At 40.6% G+C, this 22701-nt stretch overlaps 1 protein-coding gene across 3 annotated transcripts in view; it reads right to left on the bottom strand.

Annotated features, from left to right (window-relative positions):
* alg5 (ALG5 dolichyl-phosphate beta-glucosyltransferase) overlaps positions 1-22701 on the bottom strand; it is a 40607-nt gene that overhangs the window by 6269 nt on the left and 11637 nt on the right. For 2 of the 3 annotated variants that reach the window (XM_087988273.1, XM_087988272.1), the window contains exons 4-8: positions 21035-21103; positions 18781-18873; positions 17034-17147; positions 16425-16484; positions 15523-15674 (exon numbers count right to left, since the gene is read on the bottom strand). In XM_087988273.1, coding sequence (XP_087844399.1) covers positions 15523-15674; positions 16425-16484; positions 17034-17147; positions 18781-18873; positions 21035-21103 — 488 coding nt within the window. Of the gene's footprint in view, positions 1-5025; positions 5209-15522; positions 15675-16424; positions 16485-17033; positions 17148-18780; positions 18874-21034; positions 21104-22701 lie in introns of all 3 variants that reach the window. The other variant, XR_015757463.1, reaches the window with a different exon arrangement.

The following is a 22701-nucleotide window of genomic DNA, read 5'->3' on the forward strand; positions in this document are numbered from 1 at the left end:
CACAGTGTGGTATATCAAATAACTATAAATTATTCTGTGAGATTACAAAGTATTGGCAACACAGTTAAAAGCTACTTGTACGAACAGGATAGTGTTTGTGATTATGCTCCAGTTAATGCTTCAAAAAGAACCTGCAAAGCCTTCCTTAATAACATTTGGGGGCTATTGCCAAAATTGGGACAGCTGTCTCACAAACTAGTCAAGCAAGAGCCTGATGCAACCATACTCACAAGAATCATATTTAACAGACAATGTCCCAGTCACCATCATCACTATCCCTGTATACGTCCTTTCCCACCAGCAGGACAGACCCAACAGAGGCGACAGCACAGTGGTATACAGTCAGGAGGGAGTCGCCCTGGGGGTCCTCAACATGGCTTCAAGTTAAACATGGGCAAGGAAACCTCGCGATTACCACATACTGCCCTCCTTCGGCTGATCAGTAATCTTGCATGTTGGACAACACTTGGAGGAAGCACTGACTATTGAAAGGGCACAAAATGTACTCTGGGTGGCAGATTTCAATGTCCACTGCCAACAATGGCTTGGTAGCAACACTACTGATCAAGCTGGTTGGATCCTAAAAGACACAGCTGCTAGACTGAGTCTGTGGCAGATGGTGAAGGAACCAACAGAGAGAAACGTACTTGACATATTCTTTACCAATCTGCCAGCTGCAGATGCATCTTTCCATGACAGTATCAGTCAGAATGATGGCTGCACAATCTTTGTGGAGACCAAGTCACATCTGCACAATAAGAATACTCTCTATTATGTTGTGCGGCACTGCAACCATACTAAATGGGACAAAGTTTGAATAGATCAAGCAACCCTCCCAAGATTGGGCATCCGTGAAGCACTGGGGGCCATCAGCAGCAGGAGAATTGTACTCCAGCACAATCTCAACCTCATGGCCCGGTAGATCCCCACTCAACCATTACCAGCAAGCCAGGGAATCAACCCTAGGTTCAATGGAGAGTGCAGGAGGGCATGTCTGGAGCAGCACCAGGCATATCTAAAAATGAGACATCATCCTGGTGAAGCTACCAAACATGCATGCCAAACAGCATAAGCAGCAAGTAATAGACAGAGCTAAGTGATCCCACTACTAACAGGTCAGATCTAAATTCTGCAGTCCTGAACAGTAAATAAAAAATAAAAGAGCTACAGATGCTGGAAATCAGAAACAAAAACACAAATTGCTGGAAGAGCTCAGCAGGTCTGGCAGCATCTGTGGAGAGAAATTAGAGTTAATGTTTCAGGTCCTGAGACCCTTCCTTTGAGCTTTCTGCTCAGCAATAAATCGCTTAGTGACTCTCAGATTAGGCTCGCCAGGGCCAGTCAGCTCCTAACTCAGTACAGACTTGGTTCAAACATGGATGAAACAGCTGAATTCCAGAGATGAGGTAAAAGTGACAGTCCTTGACATCATTGCTGCATTCAACCAATTGCGGCATCCAACAGTCCTAGCAAAAAACGGGCATCTGGAAACAAATTCTCTGCTGGTTGGAATCATACTCAGCACCTGGGAAGATGGCTGTGGTTGTTGAAGGTCCAGGATATCTATGCAAGAGTTCCTCAGGATAGTGTCCTCAGCTCAACCATCTTCAGTTGCTTCATCAATGACACTTTGTCCAGGATAAGGTCACAAGTGGGGACGTTCACTGAGGATTGCACAAAATGCTATTTGCAGTTCCTCTGATACTGAGCAGTCATGTTCAAATGCAACAAGATCTGGATTGGGGTGACAAGTGCCAGTAACATTTGCACCATACAAATGCCAGGCAATGACCGTCACCAAGAAGAGACAATCTAACCACCACCCTTTGACATTCAAAAGGTGTTACCTTCACTGAAGCCCCAACATCCTGGGGGTTACCCTTGAACAGAAACTCAACTGAACTCATCATAAACACAGTAGCTACAAGAGCAGGTCAGAGGTTAGGAATACAGTGGCAAATACTGGGATGGCATGGTGGCTCAATGGTTGGTACTGCTGCCTCACAGCGCCAGGGACCCAGGTTTGAATCCAGCCTCGGGCAACTGTTTGTGTGGAGTTTGCACATTCTTCCCGTTTCTGCATGGGTTTCCCCCAGGTGCTCTGGTTTCTTCCCACATTCAGATGAATTGGCCACACTAAATTGCCCATTGTGTTCAGGGATATGTAGGTTAAGTGCATTAGTCAGGAGTTAGTGTAGAGTAATAGGGGAATGGGTCTGGTTGGGATACTCTTTGGAGGGTCGGTGTGGATTTGCTGGGCCGAAGGACCTGTTTCCACACTGTAGGGATTCTATGAGTAACTCACCTCTGGACTCCCCAAAGCCTGTTAACAATCTACAAGGTACAAGGTCAGGAATGTAACAGAATACTCCCCACCTGCCTGGCTGGATGCAGCTCCAATAACATTCAAGAAAACTTAACACCGTCCAGAATAAAGCAGCCTGCTTGACTGTCACCACACAAATAAGCACCCACTCCCTCCAGCAAAGAAATTCACCAAAGATCCTTAGACAGCAACTTACAAACCCATGACCACTTCCATGTAGAAGGATAAGGGCAGCAAATAAGTTCCCCGCCAAGCCAAACAGCATCTTGACTTGGAAATACATCTCCGTTCCTTCACTGTCACTGGACCAAAATACTAGAATTCACTCTCTAAGGACATTGTGGGTCAATTTACAGCACGTGGACTGCAGTGGTTCAAAAGAGCAGCTCATCACCACCTTCTTAGGGATGCACAATAAATACAGGTTAGCCCACGATCTTAGAGAGAGTTTTAAAAAACTCCCATCTCTCCCAATCTAGCCCAATATGCTACTTCCCCTTTCTGTAGTGTGCATTTATCTAGCTTCCTTTGACTGTAACAAAGCTGACTGCCTCAAACTACCCTCTCTATTAGTAAGTTGCACATTTTAACTACACTCTTGGTAAAGAAGCGCCACCTGAATTCATTGCTGAAATTATTATATTTCGGTCCCTAGTTTGGATTATGCTTGAAAACAAACATTTTGTTTGCATCAGTTAATTAATTTGATACCTCCACAAAATGTTTCTGATGGAGAGCACTGTATAATGCAAGACATTTTCTTAAGAAAAAACTTTGAATCAGATAAAATGAATTCTATTCCAAATATAAAGATTCCAAAGCATACTTTTGTAAAAGTACAAATTTCCACTGTGCATGCTATAAGGTCCTGGTGACTATCTTGAACTGCAGAAAAATGTGCCACAAAATGAAACAGCACAAAATATCTATGAAATTACTGTGATCTCCTGTGCTCTATTATTTGTGCATTACTGGATTTTTAAATGGTCTCACAGCAATTTATGAGATAATAAATAAATACATTGACAATACACAGAATTATCATTTGTGTTAAATTATGGAACTTGCATTGATGGCTGCAGGCTCCATCCACCTTTCTCAAATCGGAGTTCTGAAAATTGTGATAACAGTTTGGCAAAGTATGAAGGGGAGAGTGACAGTAGTTCTGGTATAATGTGTATTTTGGCAGTGCAATTTGGCTATAATGTCACTGAAGAATTAGGGAACAGTATTTTGGCAATAGCACAATTCTTTTGTGACCGAGTTTTAAAATTTGCACTATTATGCAAAATCTCATTAAAGTTCCATTACTGACAATGTGAGTAAAATGCCCACAATAAGCCACAGGTTTAATCATGTCATTACAACTCAGTGGAAATATTGCACTACTGGAACTTTGCTGCTCATCGGATGCTGCCTGAATTGCTGTGCTCTTCCAGCACCACTGATCCAGAACTTACTATTTTCAACCTGCTGAAATTCAGGTAGACAAAATCAAATTCATGCAGCAGTTAAGATGTTCATTTTTCCCAATTATGTTAATTCTTGAATCGGACAGTCTAAATTGGAATTGAACACAATAAATCAGGTTTTTCAGGGGTGGGGGGGTTATCATGGCATTAGTTAGACTGCCTCCTAAGCATCTGTGAGCTCCCAAAGCACCACCCCCACATAGTTACAGAATGAGATTGGATAATGGGGCAATGAGGGAAACAAGTCACTTAGGACCTCAATCAACTAGGCCACTAACAAGCGTACCTCCATAGTTATTGAGATTTAAGGGGGAAAAACACAAAGGACTGAGAGACATAACTAAATCTGATGAAACAAAAGTGAAATTAGGCACATAAAGAAAAATTGAGAGGCAAAGAAACCATTGAAAGACAGCAAGTGAAAATAGGATTTTTTTGATATTACAACTTTTAAAATCTTCCGAAATCTCAAAAGTGATGAAATAAAACTCTCCAGTTGTAATCATTACCATTTGATTCCAGAACACTTGGATGACAGCCATTAACACTCATCACATTGTTAAAATTATGCTGATAATGTCAACATGAAGTGGTGGAGGTGGGTACAGTTACAACATTTAAAATGCATCTGTTTGTGTATATGAATAGGAAGAGTTTAGAGGGATATGGGCCAAATGCTGGCAAATGGGCCTTCATCAGATTGGGATGTTTGATGAGCATGGATGAGTTGGACTGAAGGGTCTGTTTCCATGCTGCATGACTCTATGTAGCTTTCTGTGGCAAGTTTAATGAACAAAATGGAGAAATGTTCTTAACAGGAAGATCAAATACAAGCTGTGATGGTTATAAAGCTCACAGGAGAGAGTTGCAACTCAAAGCAACATTTGATGTTCTGCATGCATTCACCCACTTGCTTCTTGTCTGAAGTTGCTGCAGCAATCATCCAGATTGAATTGCAAGTGCTATTTGCCTTTGATCATTTGGAGAACAAATTTGCCCCTCTGCTCTTAACCAAGTTGCCATGTGGGACTTTTTGTAAAGTGATAAATGATGTTTTGAATTTTCTTTCTGAAGCACAATAGTTTAGCCAAATCGAAGGACATTTTCCAGTGGAGAATTGTCTGATGTCTATTCTGTTGGTAATGAAAACTAATTGCAAGCTTACATTGTTACAAATTCCTCTACTACTTACATGAATACATCAATTCACTCTTGATGTTTACTCACAGGATTTTAAAAGTCATTCATGAGAGGTGGGCATCGCTGGCTGAGCAGGCATTTATTGCCCGTCTCTAGTTGCCGTTGAGAAGGTGCTGATGAGCTGCCTTCGTGAACTGCTGCAGGCCACTTGATGTAGGTATACCCACAATGCCATTAGGGAGTGAGTTCCAGGATTTTGACCCAGTAACACTGAAAAAACAGCGATATATTTCATAGTTAGGATAGTGAGTGACTTGGACAGTAAATTGCAGGTGATATTCCAATCAGCTGCCCTTGTCATGGGTGTGGATGGTGCTGTTCTAAGGAGCCTCTGTAGTGCATTTTAATAGATGGTACGTACTATTGCTATTCAGCATTAGTGGAAGAACCAGTGAGTGTTTGTGGATGTGGTGCCAAGTAAGAGGGTTGCTTTGTCCTGGAGGGTGCTAAGCTTCTTTATTATTGTTGAGCAGTATTTGTCCAGCCAAGTGGCAGGATCAGTCTTGGTCATCCCTCAATGCCTTTGAGAAGCTGATGCAGAACCACTAGGAGAAAGTTCGGACTGCAGATGCTGAAGATCAGAGCCGAAAAATGTGTTGCTGGAAAAGCGCAGCAGGTCAGGCAGCATCCAAGGAGCAGGAGAATCGACGTTTCGGGCATAAGCCCTTCTTCAGGAATGAGGAAGGTGTGCCAAGCAGGCTAAGATAAAAAGGTAGGGAGGAGGGACTTGGAGGAGGGGCGTTGGAAGGAGGTTAAGGTGAGGGTGATAGGCCGGAGAGGGGGTGGGGGCGGAGAGGTCGGGAAGAAGATTGCAGGTCAAGAAGGTAGTGCTGAGTCTGAGGGTTGGGACTGAGATAAGATGGGGGGAGGGGAAATGAGGAAGCTGGAGAAATCTGCATTCATCTCTTCTGGTTGGAGGTTCCTAGGTGGAAGATGAGGCGCTCTTCCTCCAGGCGTCGTGTTGCCACGGTCTTGCGATGGAGGCGGCCAAGGACCTGCATGTCCTTGGCGGATTGGGAGGGGGAGTTAAAGTGTTCCGCCACGGGGCAGTTGGGTTGGTTGGTGTGGGGGTCCCTGAGCTGTTCTCGGAAATGTCCCACAAGTAGGCGGCCTGTCTCCCCAATGTAGAGGAGGCCACATCGGGTGCAGCGGATGCAGTAAATGATGTGTGTGGAGGTGCAGGTGAATTTGTGACGGATATGGAAGGATCCCTTGGGGCCTTGGAAGGAAATGGGGGGGTGGGGGGGCAGGTGTGGGCGCAAGTTTTGCATTTCTTGCGGTTGCAGGGGAAGGTGCCGGGAGTGGAGGTTGGGTTAGTGGGGGGTGTGGACCTGACGAGGGAGTTGCAGAGGGGGTGGTCTTTCCAGAACGCTGATAGGGGAGGGGAGGGAAATATATCCTTGGTGGTGGGGTCTGTTTGGAGGTGGCGGAAATGATGAAGGATGATACGATGTATCTGGAGGTTGGTGGGGTGGAACGTGAGGACCAGTGGGGTTCCGTCCTGGTGGTGATTGGAGGGGTGGGGTTCAAGGGCGGAGGAGCGGGAAGTGGAGGAGATGCGGTGGACAGCATCGTCAACCACGTATGAGGGGAAATTGCGGTCTTGAAGGAGGCCATCTGGGTTGTTCGGTACTGGAATTGGTCCTTCTGGGAGCAGATGCGGCGGAGGCAAAGGAATTGGGAATATGGGATGGCGTTTTTACAGGAGGCAGGGTGGGAGGAGGTGTAATCTAGGTAGCTGTGGGAGTCTGTCGGTTTATAGTAAATGTCCGTGTTGAGTCAGTCACCAGAGATAGAAATGGAGAGGTCTATGAAGGGGAGGGAGGAGTCTGAGATGGTCCAGGTAAATTTGAGGTCGGGGTGGAAGGTGTTAGTAAAATTGTTCAACCTCCTTGTTGGAGCACGAGGTAGCGCCGATACAGTCATTGATGTAGCGGAGGAAAAGGTGGGGGGTGGGGCCAGTGTACCTGCGGAAGATGGACTGTTCCACATATCCGACGAAGAGGCAGGCATAGCTGGGGCCCATGCGGGTGCCCATGGCTACTCCTTTGGTTTGGAGGAAGTGGGAGGATTGGAAAGAGAAGTTGTTCAGAGTGAGGACCAGTTCAGTCAGTCGAAGGTGGGTATCAGTGGAAGGGTACTGGTTGGGTTGGCAGGAAAGGATGAAGCGGAGAGCTTTGAGGCCTTCGTGATGGGGGATGGAGGTGTACAGGGACTGGATGTCCATGGTAAAGATAAGGGGTTGGTGGCCGAGGAAGCGAAAATCATGGAGGTGGAGGGCGTGGGTGATGTCCCGAACGTAGGTGGGGAGTTCTTGGACTAAGGGGGACAGGACCGTGTCGAGGTATGCAGAGAGGAGTTCGGTGGAGCAGGAGCAGGCAGAGACAATGGGTCGGCCGGGGCAGTCAGGTTTGTGGATTTTGGGCAGGAGGTAGAAACGGGCGGTGCGGGGTTGTGGGACTATGAAGTTGGAGGCGGTGGATGGGAGATCCCCTGGGATGATGAGGTTCTGGATGGTCTGGGAGATGATGGTTTGGTGGTGGGAGGTGGGGTCATGGTCAAGGGGTCAGTAGGAGGAGGTGTCCGCGAGCTGGCGTTTAGCCTCAGCAATGTAAAGATCGGTGCGCCAAACTACCACCGCGCCTCCCTTGTCTGCCGGTTTGATAGGAAGGTTGGGGTTGTAGCAGAGGGAGTGGAGGGCTGCACATTGCGAGGGTGAGAGGTTGGAGTGGGTAAGAGGGGTGGACAGGTTGAGGCGGGTAATGTCGCAGCAGCAGTTGGCTATGAGGAGATCGAGGGCGGGTAAGAGGTCAGCACGGGGTGTCCAAGTGGATGGGGTGTGTTGGAGGTGGGAGAAGGAGTCGTCAGAGGGTGGGCGAGAATCCTGGTTCAAGAAGACAGGCCGCCTATTTGCGGAATGTTTCAGAGAACACCTCAGGGTCACCCGCACCAACCAACCCAACCGCCCTGTGGCTGAACAGTTTAACTCCCCCTCCCAATCCGCCAAGGACATGCAGGTCCTTGGCCTCCTCCATCGCCAGACCATGGCAACATGACATCTGGAGGAAGAGCGCCTCATCTTCCACCTAGGAACCCTCCAACCACAAGGGATGAATGCAGATTTCTCCAGCTTCCTCATTTCCCCTCCCCCCACCTTATCTCAGTCCCAACCCTCGGACTCAGCACCGCCTTCTTGACCTGCAATCTTCTTCCCGACCTCTCCGCCCCATCACCCTCACCTTAACCTCCTTCCACCTATCGCCTTCCCAATGCCCCTCCCCCAAGTCCCTCCTCCCTACCTTTTATCATAACCTGCTTGGCACACCTTCCTCATTCCTGAAGAAGGGCTTATGCCCGAAACGTCGATTCTCCTGCTCCTTGGATGCTACCTGACCTGCTGCGCTTTTCCAGCAACACATTTTTCAGCTCGGATGCAGAACCACTGCCTTGAATAGAACCATGTGATTTCCTAGGCCATTTTGAAGAATACTTAAGAGTCAATATTGTGTTGTGGGGTTGTAGAGTTATAGAGGCCAGACAAGGGCAGCAGATTTCTCTCCCTAAAAGGCACTTGGTATTTATGGCAATCTGATACTTTCATCGAAATAACTACTAATACTAACTTGATTTTTGTTTTATTCCTTATTTTTGTTTTAATTCCTTTGGTGAATTTAGGTAGCCCAGTTGTTGTGGTGGAATTTGAAGTCATGTCATCAGATCATTAGTCCAGCAACACAGGTCTACTATACCATACACATATCATCTTTAAACTGACATCAGTTCATCACAGATAAATCATATCCAAGCAAGAGTGCTAAATTGTGAAAAAGGTTTGGTTTTATGTGCTGCTCAAGTAACTAACACAGATACCACTATAACCTACAAAATCATCTTCAAGACAAAGGAAACTTCTCATCGCTTACCTTTGTTGTAGCCACTCTCAGCAATGCTATACATTAAAACCTACACTGCAAAAATGCAACTATACCTCAGCTTCTTGGTAGCAAGGCTTTAGCATATAATTTCAAGAAACACTATGATAATATATCATGGACAGAATTATCTAAGAGTATAAGGCGATTGTCAATTTGGAAAAGCTGCAAGATAAAATATACAAAATTTCCACTGTAAATCCTATATAAATCTTTGTATTCAATGTGGGTACATCAAAGTAATAATTTACTGAACTGGTGTTTGGGTCCATTTCAAAAATATTGGACTTAAAATAATGACAAAAGAGTTCCCAGTTTCCTTTCTTTCCCTGCCCATTACAGTAAACTCTTAAGAGAATGAACTTGTTCTTACCTTCTTTCCTTTCATCCTTTGAACATAGCTGGCAGCAAGGTTTGTTTTTATGATTCATACACTACAGTAGGGCCTTTTTGCCCATGGAGTCTGCACCGACTCTAGATCTACACTGCTCCCACTTTCCAGGATTTGGTCCATAGCCTGAATGCTTCAAACACATATCCACCTATCCTTTCAAGGTTGTGAGGTGCCTTAGCTCAACTGCCTTTCGGATTCCCAACATCCTCTGGGTGAAAACATTTTCCTCAATTCGCTTAGTCTTTTGCTTTGCACCTAAAAACATCCCCATTTGTTACTGACTCTTCAACTAAAGGGAACAGCTGCTTTTATCTAAGCTGTCCTTGCCCATCACCATCTTCTACACCTCAACCAGAAACCCCCACCCCAGTCTTCTCCACTCTGAAGAAAACAACCTTAGCTTATTGACCCTCTATTCATACCTATACTGTTCCAACCCAGGAAACAATTGCTCTGCACTCCCTCCAGTGCAGTCACACCCTTCCTTTTATGCAGTGACCAGAACTGCACATAATAATCCAAATCTGGCCTAACCAAAGTTTAATACAGCTCCAAGATAACCTCCCTGCTCGTATAATCTATGCCACAACTGATAAAAATCAGGTGTCCCTTCTTAACTACCCTATTAACCCTTGTTACTGCCTGGAGGGACGTGGACAAGTATGCAATAATCCAGATTTGGTCTCACCATAGGCCTGCATACCTACAGTAAGAAAACACTACTTCTGAACTTAAATTATTTTGCAATGAAGGCCAACTTACCATTGGTCCTCCTAAATGCTTACTGGACCTGCCCGCCTATTTCATCGATGGCTGCACATAGACATCCAGAACCCTTTATAAATTCACTTTGTCCAATATATCACCATTTAAATACTGAATAACTTCACTTCTAGTAATGTTGTACTGCATCTGCCATGATTCAACTTGTTTAAATTCCCTTGAATGCTCCTTACCTCCTCCTCACAACTTTCAATCCCACCTAGTTCAATGTCATCAGCAAAGTTGGAAATGTTGGATTTGGCTCTCTTAAACGGCTCATTAGTAGTGATATAGTATTAGAATGGGAATAAATGGGTCATTTTCTGTTTCCTGTGTCAACTAATTCTCAACCCATGCTGATGCATTACTCCCTATCCATGTGTTTTAACTTTATTCAATCATTTCTAATGAGGGATCTTATCAGACGTCTTCAGAAAAGCCAAATACACCAAACCCACTAGTTTTCACCAACCTATTCTTCTAATTACATTCTCAAAACTCCTGTAGATTTGGTAAGCACTTGTCTCTCATAATCAAATGCTAGCATTATTCAAACTCTTGAAGGCTTCCCAAATGTTGCTCAGAGGATATTTTAAGAGTCAAACACATTGCCATGGGTCTGCAGTTGCATGTAGATCAGAGCAGATAGGATAGGATAGCAGATCTCCTTCCCTCCAAGACTAGATGTTTTTCCCCCAACTGATGATGGTTGTCATGGCTATCAACATTGAGACCAGTTGTTTTCATAACTGAATCTAAACTCCTCTATTGCCATGGCAGAATTTGAACTCGGGAACCCCGAAGCTTTAGCCTAGACCACTGTATTTCTCAGACATGATACTATCACTATGCCATGATCTCTCAATGCTTCTCATTTGCTTACAAAGTATCATTTCTTGTATTAGAACTATGTCTCGCCTCTAGCCAAGCTACGATACAGTTACAACCACAGAATCTATCCATGAATGTGGAAAATTGCCCAGGTATGTTTCATATACAAAAAGCAGGACAAATTCAACCCAGCCAGTTACCACCTATCAGTCTACTCTCAATTGTCAGTAAAGTGATGGACGATGTCATCAATAATGCTTTCAGGCAGCACCTGCTTAGCAATAACCTGCTCACTGATACATGGCCATTCAGCTCTTAACCTTCATACAGCCTTGGTTCAAACATGGACAAAAGAGCTGAATTCCAGAGGTCAGGTGATTGTGACTGCCCTTGACATCAAGCTTGCATTTGACTGAGTGTGGCATCAGGAACACTAGTAAAACGTAAGTCAGTCGGAATCAGGGGAAAAACTCTGCTGCTGGTGTCCTATCTGGCACAAAGGAAGTTCATAAGATATAGGAGCAGAATTAGGCCATTCAGCTCATCGAGTCTGCTCTGCCATTCGATCATGGCTGGTATGCTCCTCACCTCCATTTTCTGCCTTCCTTCCATACCCCTTCAACCCATTACCAATTAAAAACCTGTCTAACTCATCCTTAAATTTATTCACTGTCCCAGCATCCACCGCACTTTGGGGTGGCGAATTCCACAGATTCATAATCCTCAGAGAAGTAGTTTCTTCTCAACTCTGTTTTCAATTTACAATCCCTTCTCCTAAGACTATGACCTCTTGTCCTCAAATTCTCCACAAGAGGAAGCATCTGCAACACATCTATTTTATCCACATCTTTTATCATCTTGAATACCTCAAGTTGATCTCCCCTCATTCTTCTAAAAGAATGGTCATGGTTGTTGGACGTCAGTCATCTCAGCTCCAGGTCAGCATGGCAGGAGACCATCAGGGTAGTGTCCTAAGCCCAACTATCTTTAGCTACTTCATCAATTACATTCAGGAGGTCAGAAGTGAGGATCTTCACAAACGATTGCACAATGTTCAGTATAATTTGCAACTCCTCAGATGCTGAAGCAGTTCATATTCAAAATGAAATAAGATCTCGACAATATCCAGGCTTGGGCTGAAAAGTAGCAAATAACATTAGCCACATAAATATTAGACAATAACCACTGCCAGAAAGAGACAGCCGAACCATCATTTCTGGATGCTGAATTCCCTACTGTCAACATCTTGGAGGTTATCATTGACCAGAAACTGAACTGGACTTTACATATAAACACAGTGGCTACAAGAGCAGGTGAACTGCTTGAATTTCTGCAGTGAGTAACTCCCTGCCTGAATCACCAACCGACCACAATCCACAAGGCATGAGTCAGGATTGTGATGGAATACTCCCCACTTGCCTGGCATCATACGTACAACCATCGTATCCTTCTGCCACCAAGCTCTGTACCACCTATAAGATGCACTGCAGAAATTCACCAAATCTTAGACAGCAGCTTCCCATTACTAGTTCCATTAAGAAGGACAAAGGAAGCAGATACATAGGAGTACAATTTGGAAATATATTACCATTGGTGCTGTTGGGTTGAAATTCCAGAATTTCTTTCTTAACAACATTATGGGTATACCTACAGCACATGGACTGCAACAGGGCAAGGAGGCTGTTCACCACCATCACTGTGTCATCAGAGGATGAAGAAGAAGGGCTCCTGCCCAAAACATCAATTTTCCTGCTCCTTGGATGCTGCATGACCTGCTCTGCTTTTCCAGCACTACACAGTCTTGACTCTGATCTCCAGCATCTGTAGTCCTCACTTTCTCCATCACCATCACTGACCCAGCCAGCAATGCCTACCACCAAGTAAATTTTTAAAAATCTAATAGCTAATTGTGTTTCAAGATATTGAGATTGTTGCAATATTCTGGTGATTTGAGACTCTAAATTCACTAATATTGCAGAACTAGAACAGAAAATGGAAAAAATATACTCATCATTCCCTCACTAGCTTTTTTTTAATTATTTGCCAAGACAGCTAAATGGATAAAGTGTGGATGATTTTTCTCCCTCTTTAGTCCAAGGGAACAGAAGCTAATATTTTTAAAAGCACCAGAAGACAACAATGAAAACTGTATAATTAAGACAACAGAATGAAAAGGACAACATAGTGTTTGCCAAATGCAGCAGACAGGTTCTATTAATTCAGTTCAGAGTGCTATTCATGAGTTAATCTCACTACTATAATGAAATATTTTTCCTTTCTGCTTCCTCAATGTCTGATATCCTAGACACTATACAATACTGGCAGTCACGCCATGATATCTAAATTTTGCTCACTAAGTCCTAATTTTAGTGATCTTTTCATTCTGAATACTCTGGGTACACCCCCAATTAATGTGGATTTGCAGTAAACTTGTATACCGCTAAACAGGTTATATTTATCATTTGGTGTGGATTGTTAAGCGTGCATCTTTAGTACAATTTAAGATGACAATGGAATGCATATCATATACTTCTTCTATATGATATTATGACATTTATATGGCTGCCATACATACTGGAAAGGCTAGACAAATGAATACCAACTCATCCATCACCAGCACAGCTAACTGCTCTCAAATATCAGTTCATCTGCTATGGTGGACAAACAATTGATCCTGTTTATAAAATAAATGCACAGAATTTATCACACTTGAGAAAGTTTAGTTTCTTGCCAATTTACTGCATTTCCTGCAGTAAATGCTTGAATCAGATAACACAAATACCAAATTCTTGATTGAAATTTCTAACAGGGTTCCACAATAATTTAATACATTATTGCAAAATGCTTATCTTTGAAGTGTGCACTTTCAAAATTATCTCCCTCCAGTGCCAACCATATAAAAGCAAAGCTCATAAACCAATGCTATAACCTTTTTCATTTATCTGTAAAGTACACAAAAAGTACTGTATTGTCAAAATTAAACAATAACAATACGGAAGGATTCAGGAAGAGAAAAAGATACATTGTAGATAATCAGTTTCACAGAATAACTTTGTTTTCAATCTCTTTCCCCACCATGCACCGTGACTATACAACAGTAGTACCAAAAAAGGGATAAGTCAATGGGCGGCACGGTGGCACAGTGGTTAGCACTGCTGCCTCACAGCGCCAGAGACCCGGGTTCAATTCCCGCCTCAGGTGACTGACTGTGTGGAGTTTGCACATTCTCCCCGTGTCTGCGTGGGTTTCCTCCGGGTGCTCCGGTTTCCTCCCACAGTCCAAAGATGTGCAGGTCAGGTGAATTGGCCAAGCTAAATTGCCCGTAGTGTTAGGTAAAAGGGGTAAGTGTAGGGGAATGGGTGGGTTGCGCTTCGGCGGGTCGGTGTGGACTTGTTGGGCCGAAGGGCCTGTTTCCACACTGTAAGTAATCTAATCTAATCTAATCTAATCTAATCCAACTGTAACAGCATGCTGAGAAAAGAGTGTACCAAAAGTCCAGTCAGAAACTGAAAGAGTGTGATCAGCACAGACATCAATACAACAAATCACTTCATTTCAAATATTTAATCGATAGAATTTTTCCAATAATGTGAATTACTTGAATATAACTCAAACAGGAGAGGATTTATGAAGATAGTCAAGACAAAAAGACAATTGCTGAGCTCACCTACGATATTGTTTGGTAATAGAGTTGCCTAAGGGATTAATTGTCACTTCAGATGTCCACTATTCTCAAGAATGAAAGGTCATTGAAACCTGTATTCTCGAGGCAGCGTGGAGATTTTTGACACCACACTAAGAAAGTCGAGGATGCTAAAACCATTCTAGTTAAAAATGATAGAGAAGGTCCAATACTGCCCAGTCCAAGTATCAAATAAAGCTTTTTAGCATAACCATAATAGCCTAATACGCAACTTGCTGGATATTGCCAAATAATTAGAAGCTTCTACATGTCAGCAGTGGAATCTATTCCAAAGATTTACAGACTTGAAGGTAGATCCATTTCACTTTAAATTGACCAACCAGAAAATACCTATTAAGAAGCACTGATATTGGAGTTATGATATTTCTATTCTAGACTTAAATGATCTATTTAATAATCTTTTTCTCCCTTCAAGCACTGGAGATTTAAGATCAGATTTTTGCTGCTTTCCAGGTGCCTTGATAAGAAGCCCTTTAATTAAACTATTTGAGGGCACCTTTAATGCAGATATTTTCCATTTTGTAGAATTTACTTGGAAGCAATTAGATATCAAGGTTATTAGCAATTTTATTCAGTTAAATTTATGAAGTGTTGTGAAAAGTGCCAAAACAATTTCAAAAAAATAAATGAAATTAAAAAAAACTAAGCTGTGTTTGAGAGCATGCCAGCAATAATCAAATCACATCATATTCTGCACTTTATTTTTCTAAATAGTTGATTCATTAAAGTCATTCTTTTGCAATGTACAATTATCTAGCAATAAGGGGAAGTGGAATAAAACATTGTGATGCCAATTTGATCCATCTCCTCATTCAAATTACTTAATCTCAACATGCAAAATGTAATAGTATTTTTCAATCTTAGTACAATTCACCAATTTATAAAGACACAAAAAAACATACCAGCGATCTACGTGCAATGTTGAGAATGTCCTTTGAGCTGCTTCTCGAGTCAAAAGCTTAAAGCCACACTGTGTATCCTTTATTCCTCTTACACACAGAAACCACACCAAAAAATGGAAACCATACATGAGTAGAGTTCGAAAACAGGAACGCTAGAACAGAAAAAATTATGTTTACACAATTGTTAGTTCTGAACATTTGTCAAAGTTGTAAATTTTGTTAGAAATATTAAAGCTGAAATTGCCAGAAGCTCTCCTAGCCAATGGATTTGGAGAACTCCCAACCATCAATCCAAATGCATATTGACTCACACTCAGATCCTGGGTTTGAGTGTCATCTACATAAAAAGGGGAATTGAACCTACATCATTTACAAACTCCCTGGTCAACCATCCTGTAGAAAACATGTCAAAGTGACTCTTTTCTTCCAATGTTTAATCATTAAAGAACCTGTTTGTAAATCTCAATTATTCAGTCACTAAGTTGACACCCATATTGGCACATTACTGATGGCTGGCAAGACTGCCTTGACGATTAAGTTCTTTAGATGGTACCAAGATAGAAAAGATGTCCATCCCACTTCAACTTCATATCATCTACCAATAATTGAAAGGTTTGAAACAAGCAAAGTAAAAGCTTTTTCAAAAGTTTGTTTTTACATAATTTCAACTGAAATTCACAAATAATTAAAATTAAGCAACTTTGATTTGAAGGAATAAATCATATAATATTCAAGGGTTTTTAAACGTAAAATGCGGCTTTGTTATAGTTAATATTCTAAAAAATGAACTCTACTATACAAGTGAAATTCTGGAACTCAAATTTATTCTTGAAATTCACTAATGACAATTGTCGTAATCGTTTGCCATGAGCATAAGTCCACAATTTTTCAGCTACACTTACTTTGGCTATTGCTTCCTTTTCCAAATGAGCCCTAGACCCACACGAGATAGCCATGTTATCCTAAAGAGAGATCAAAATAAATTTAATTAGCTGGTTTCACAAGAGCAGGATTTAAGTTGCTGAATTCAAGCCATATTAGTGTCACAAGTAGCTTCTGCATAAACATTCATGAATTTCCCTGCAATCATGCAGCAGATTAAATTATCTAAAATAGATGAAGCAGCAGATGTATTAAATAATTTGCAGGAATCAATTATGGCGGTCACAATTCACAAAGTTAAATGGTTGTATAACAGTTTTAGAACCATTTTTCTTGGAATGCTATCATGAGTGCATAAAAAGTATAGAGTTCAGAATTTTGGACAATGGGCATTAAGGGAGGTTTGGAAGACAATGAGTGCGATGCCAGTAATTACAGTTAAGATGCCACTCAAAACACAATCACTTGGGATTATAATGCCATTTAAATGCACACATGCATGGAAAATGTAAATAATGTTCAAATAATGTTTCTAAAATTTGGCTTTTCAATTATTATAATATAGTTTGCTACAAGAAACATTTTCTATTTCCATAGGTCAAACTTTATGCCCTTGTCACAATACTCACAGGCCATGGCTGGAGATCTTTCAAACCAGCTTCTACTTTTTCAATATCAGCAAACTTCGTAGCTCCATCAGCATCAGCCATTAAGATGTATTTCCCTCGGCATTTCAACACACCCTGAACAGAATTAAACTGTACTGTGATTTCTGTTATATTACTACATGAAATGAAGCAATAAAATTATAAACTCCAGAATGTCATAGAGAACCTTTTATGGTGGGTTCGTCCTTTGATTAGTCTGTAAATTGTATGCAAATAAGGTATGTTATAACATTTTGTAATTACAATACCAACATGCGAAAAACCTGTTTTTTTTTAAACATATTCATAAAAACACAAACTGGACATACCTTCACTATAATATAGGATTTTTTTTCATGAACTACATTGTATACCAACATGAAAAAGAATAGGGATATGAATAAGAAGAGGGACATATTTTTCAAATATTATTTGATTTCAATTTCAGATTTCAAAACTCTGGCAGCTAGGTGTGAATGTTGCAACATGCTAATACATTATACACAGCAAATCTTCTGCAAAAATTTGGCATTAATAAGATGATTCACACTCCCTTAAATATAGAAGATTAGGGGGCATCTAACTGAAGTAAATTATGATTAAAGGTTTTGAGAGAATAAATAGAAAGAAACAATTCTGTCTGGTTGGAAAGTCCAGAAAAAGAACCTATAGCCTTAAAATTAAAGCCATAGTATCTCACAGGTCAAGCTTTAAGAGGTGTATTTTGTCCTGGTTTTGTTTTTATGAAGAAAGGTTGAGACAGAGGTGCTGAATAGTCTGCTCCAAAGCCAATAAAAAGTTAATAGCTTCAGAGGGTTTGGTTTTTTTTTTAAAAGTGGGAACAATAAAAGCAGCCTGAATTGATGGGGTCAAGTTCCCACAGAACCAGGTTTTATTTTAGATTTAGACTTCAGTTGTAGTTGCTGGGGTCTTGAAGCAGGATATGGAAGCTCTTATTCCTCTCTCTATCACAGCTAGAAGTTAGAGTCTCGGCTATCTTCTTAATATATTTTGAGGGGGTTCGGTCTGGTCTGTAACAGGCCATTGGGACATCATTCAGGAAGCATACAAAGAGTAATAGAAATTTTAAAATCTCTCTCCCCAAAAGCAGTTTCAACTAGGTGTCAACTGAATAGTACAAATATGGATTGATAATATCTTTACCTGTCAAAAATTTAAGGGATTTGGAATCAAGGTGGGTAAACGGAATTAAAGTACAGAGCAGCTATAATCCAACTGCATTTTGGATCAGAATAAAGAAACTAAATGCCTGCCTTTAGTTTTATGCTTCTATCCAAGTTATCAAAACAAAATTAGAAAACTGAAGTTAACTGTATAGAGACAGATTCAATCTTGAGGTTTTACACTATTCACTGTATTAAACATATACAACTAGAATTATTAACTGTAATGTACAATTAGAAATCATGCAGGAGTCTCAGAAGTATACCTTTGCACTACTTCGACGTTGAGCTGTGAGTGATCTCTAGTTTCCTGGCTAGTTCTTAAATATCAAATCTTCACCACAAAAGAAAAAGCTTCTGTGCTGTTTGAGAGAGTTTGCTGAATGCATACTATCTGCATGCTTATGTTGCAATAATGACGACAATTCAAAATTAATTTGCTGGAAAGTACTTTGAGATAGCCAGTGAATAAATACAAGTTTTCTTTCTATTTAAATTTTGGTCATTAAAAGGTCTGGTTAAACAAATTTTGGCCCAAAACTTACCATTTTAACAGCTCCACCTTTCCCACGATTTTTGACAAATGTTAATACTCGGACTTTATCAGATCCATATGCCTTGGAATAATTCAGCGCAACCTAAATAAATAGATTTGAGCATTGTATGTTAGAAAAAATTAATATAAAATTCAGCTTCCCTGCAAAACAAAACAATTTGAGAATCCAGCCACCTGGCGAAACTTTCACATCAACTTCAATAAAATCCTTCATTGCAAGAGATTTAGACTTGTCCATAGAAACCAAAGTCACCATGATGTACAACAATTCTTAATTTCACAATGGATAGAACTTGATTGACAAACAATTTAAATTTAATCCAGCTTGAAGCAATGTAAATTCATTGTTAATGATTTTACAGAAAGGACAAGTTATATAGTCTCTCCAATAATTGTTATTTATTTCACACAGCTGCTATGTTAGAGTTTGGGTTCTAATTATTAATGTTTCATTTTTAATTATTAAACTCTAAAGTAAAAGAGTATCATGTATTAAAGATTGGCTTGCTTTCAACTCATCAGATTATGCACATGTACTGAAATAGTCAGCAAATTTTTCTCAATAGTTAATCACACATTATTCTCTCTTTCAAAAAGGGAACTGCCTATTTCCTAAACATAAAAAGAACCCGAGTCTACTCTTCAGTCTGTTGAGCCTGCTCCAAAGTTGAGGTTAAGACAACTGTAATTGCAATTCCATATGCTTATCTATCCCTAATTTTCAAAATCTTACTTCTCAAGAATAAATCTAACTGTGCTATAAAAAAAATTTAAACACTTACTTTCACCACCTTTTTAGGAAGTTTCAAAGATTCATATCCTCCAGAAAAACATTCATCCATCTGTTTTAAATGGGTAAGTCCTAAATCTTCAACAGTAACACCCAATTCTAGATTGTCCCATAAAAGGAAACAACCTCTTCATATCTACCCTGTCAAGACTTTCTCACAACCTTATATGTTTCAATCAAGTCACCTCTTGTATTCTACTGGGGGTTAGAAGTGTAAGCATAGTCTGAACAACCTTTCCTCATTAGATGACCCACTCATTACAGGTTTTAGTTTGGTAAACCTTCTTTGGATTGCTTCCGATGCAAAACATAAAAGAAGTTGACAGAGTTGTGAAACGTTTCTTTAAAAACATACTTTGGCTTTGACAGAAATTAATAAAATGGGAGATGAGTAAATACATGCCCTCATGATGTTTTTGTGACATATGGTTTTAAGTCCATTTCTAATTTTGTTTCCCCCTCACTTGGTACTTGCTTAAAAGCTGTTCATCTTCAGATTGATCACCTGTAATCAAAGCTAGAAAAGTTTACTCTGCTTCCCCTCTCCATAGATACTCCCCACCTTGTTGTGCACTTTTGGCATTCTCCTTTTATTTTAGTCTAAGTACAAACTGGCTTAGGGTGATTTAAGGCATTGACAGGCTCTGTGGCACAATGGTATTGTCCTTATCTCTGGGCCAAAAAGTCCAGGGTTAAATTCCACTTGTCCTGGAGATAAGTTTTTACATGTTCAAATTGGCTGACTACAAGATTTATTTCAATTTAGGATTGCCAATTGGTGCTTCTGCAAATCCCCATATACCAATTTTCCTCCGAACTATGGATCACCATCTTTCTTAACTCCTTCAGTTATTTATTCCATCAAAATATCTAAAATACAAATGGCCATTTAATTGCAAATTAACAATGAACAAATGAAACAACCCACATTGGCACCGCAGTCACTATAGGCAGTTTCAGCATTAAAACATAATACATTCATATTATTTTCAAATTATAAATAAATGTTTTTAATTTCAGTGAATTCCAACTTTTGGCCGATCTTCAGCATAAATGCACTTTTGCTGTACAATAAGTTCAGAACACAACCTACGTAAAAAAATTTGCTATGAGCTAAACATCAAATCGAGAAGGGGTCATCTAACTACTTTTAAAAAAAGCCAAATATTATTGTGGGTGAAATTAATAGGAAGAATTATTTTACACAAGGTTCCTTTCTGGCAATGATTTATAAAAGAGCATCTGCAGGAAGATATGAACTTACAACACAAATAATGCAAAGCCAGAAACAGAATAGGCCATTTTTAAAGTACTTTCACAGGCCTGCAAACATTTATTTAAAAAATAAACAGATAGTACAAAAATACCATTACACATTTAGCATAAATCTTAAGTACGTTACAGCAGAAATTGTTGGAAGGACTTCTGTGGATTTGCTTTTGGTATTTCTTACCTTTGTTGTTTCATCTCTACTGCCATCATCTACAACAATCACTTCATAGGAAAATAAGGAGTCTTTCCTCTATAAAGAAAGTTTTAAAGTATCTCTTAATATCCTGAATATTACAAAATAGCATACAATCTGGTATATTTGCATCATATAAAAAGGAATTGGAGGTGTATTTAAAAACTAAAGTACATGATTTAACCCTTAAATGCCTTACTTGTGTGTTAGTCACCTGGTTCAGGTATAACGTATAATAAATGCTGAAAGAAGCCAAAGCAGAAATAGCATGAGCATTGGTCAAAATCTTTGAGCTCATTGGATACAAAAAGCGTCTTGATGGGTGCTAAATTTATATCACAATTTGAAAAAGGAGAAAGCATGAAATTAGAAAATTATTGGTGAACAAGCCAAACATTGGTGTGATAAGTTATTAGAAAGCAATCTGGGACAAAATATGTTTTCATTTGGAAAGACATGGATCAGTGTCAGCACAGATTTATAAAAGGAAAACCACGTCTGATTGAATTATTCGAAAGAGTACCACTTTACTGATCAAGGTAGTACAGTAACTTTTTTGTATGTGTTCATGGATGTTAGCTTCAATGGGAATCATAACATTTATTCCTCATCATGAACTCCATGCTGGAGAAAATAGTGGTGGACCACCTTCATGCACCATTGTGATTAACGTTTCTTCTTAGCTGTGTGGTCATGCAGCTGCTGGGATGTTCCATGCACATGTGTGCTGAAGAGTGGTTATGTCGCATGGACCTCCAGGGTTCGTGCAGAAGCAAAAAGACTTACAGGAAACATTAACTGTGATGTATGTATACACACACACACATACTCCTGTTAGATTAGATTCCTATAGTGTGGAAACAGGCCCTTCCAGTCCACATCGACACTCCAAAGAGTAACCCACCCAGACCCATTTCCCTCTGAAAAATGCACATAACACTGTGGGCAATTTAGCATGGCCAATTCACCTGACCTGCACATCTTTGGACTGCGGGCAGAAATCCACGCTAACTCCACTCAGACAGTCGCCCGAGGCTGGAATTGAACCTGGGACCCTGGTGCTGTGAGGCAGCAGTACTAACCACTGAGCCACCGTGGCAGTGCTAGGATTTCGATCCAACAATAATTACAGGTTTCAAGTCATGTTGATGTGCATCTTGGAAGGGAACTTGGTGGTCCACTGAATCTCCTTCTTTTGTTTTCTTAAGTGTACAGATAATGAGTTTTGAAGGTGTTTAAGAATTTTGGCAATTTCCCACAGAATATCTTGCTTATGGCACATACTGTTGCCATTATGCACTGGTGATAAGGAGAATGAATGTTTTAAGTGATGGATGTGGTGCAATTCAAGCACACACATCCAAACAAGTCTTCCATCACATTCCTGACAAGGGTTTTGTGGACTCAGCAGAATTCCCAGCTTCTGACTTGCCCTCTTAGTTACAGTAAGATTCTTGTACTCAGGAAATGAACTTACAGTTAGGTGCCACAATCCTCTATATTTATACAGCTAATTTAGTTAAGTTTCTAATTAATTGATAGCAACCCAAAGGATGTCAATGGTGAGGATTTAGAAGTTGTAATGTTACCTATTGTCAAAGGAAAATGGTTAGATTCTAGCTTGATGGAGACAATCATTCCATGGCACTTGGGTG

The sequence above is a fragment of the Chiloscyllium plagiosum genome, unplaced genomic scaffold, assembly GCF_037043375.1.
Source record: "Chiloscyllium plagiosum isolate Xiang-an unplaced genomic scaffold, Cpla_swu_hap1 HiC_scaffold_6, whole genome shotgun sequence".
Classification (NCBI taxonomy): Eukaryota; Metazoa; Chordata; class Chondrichthyes; order Orectolobiformes; family Hemiscylliidae; genus Chiloscyllium; species Chiloscyllium plagiosum.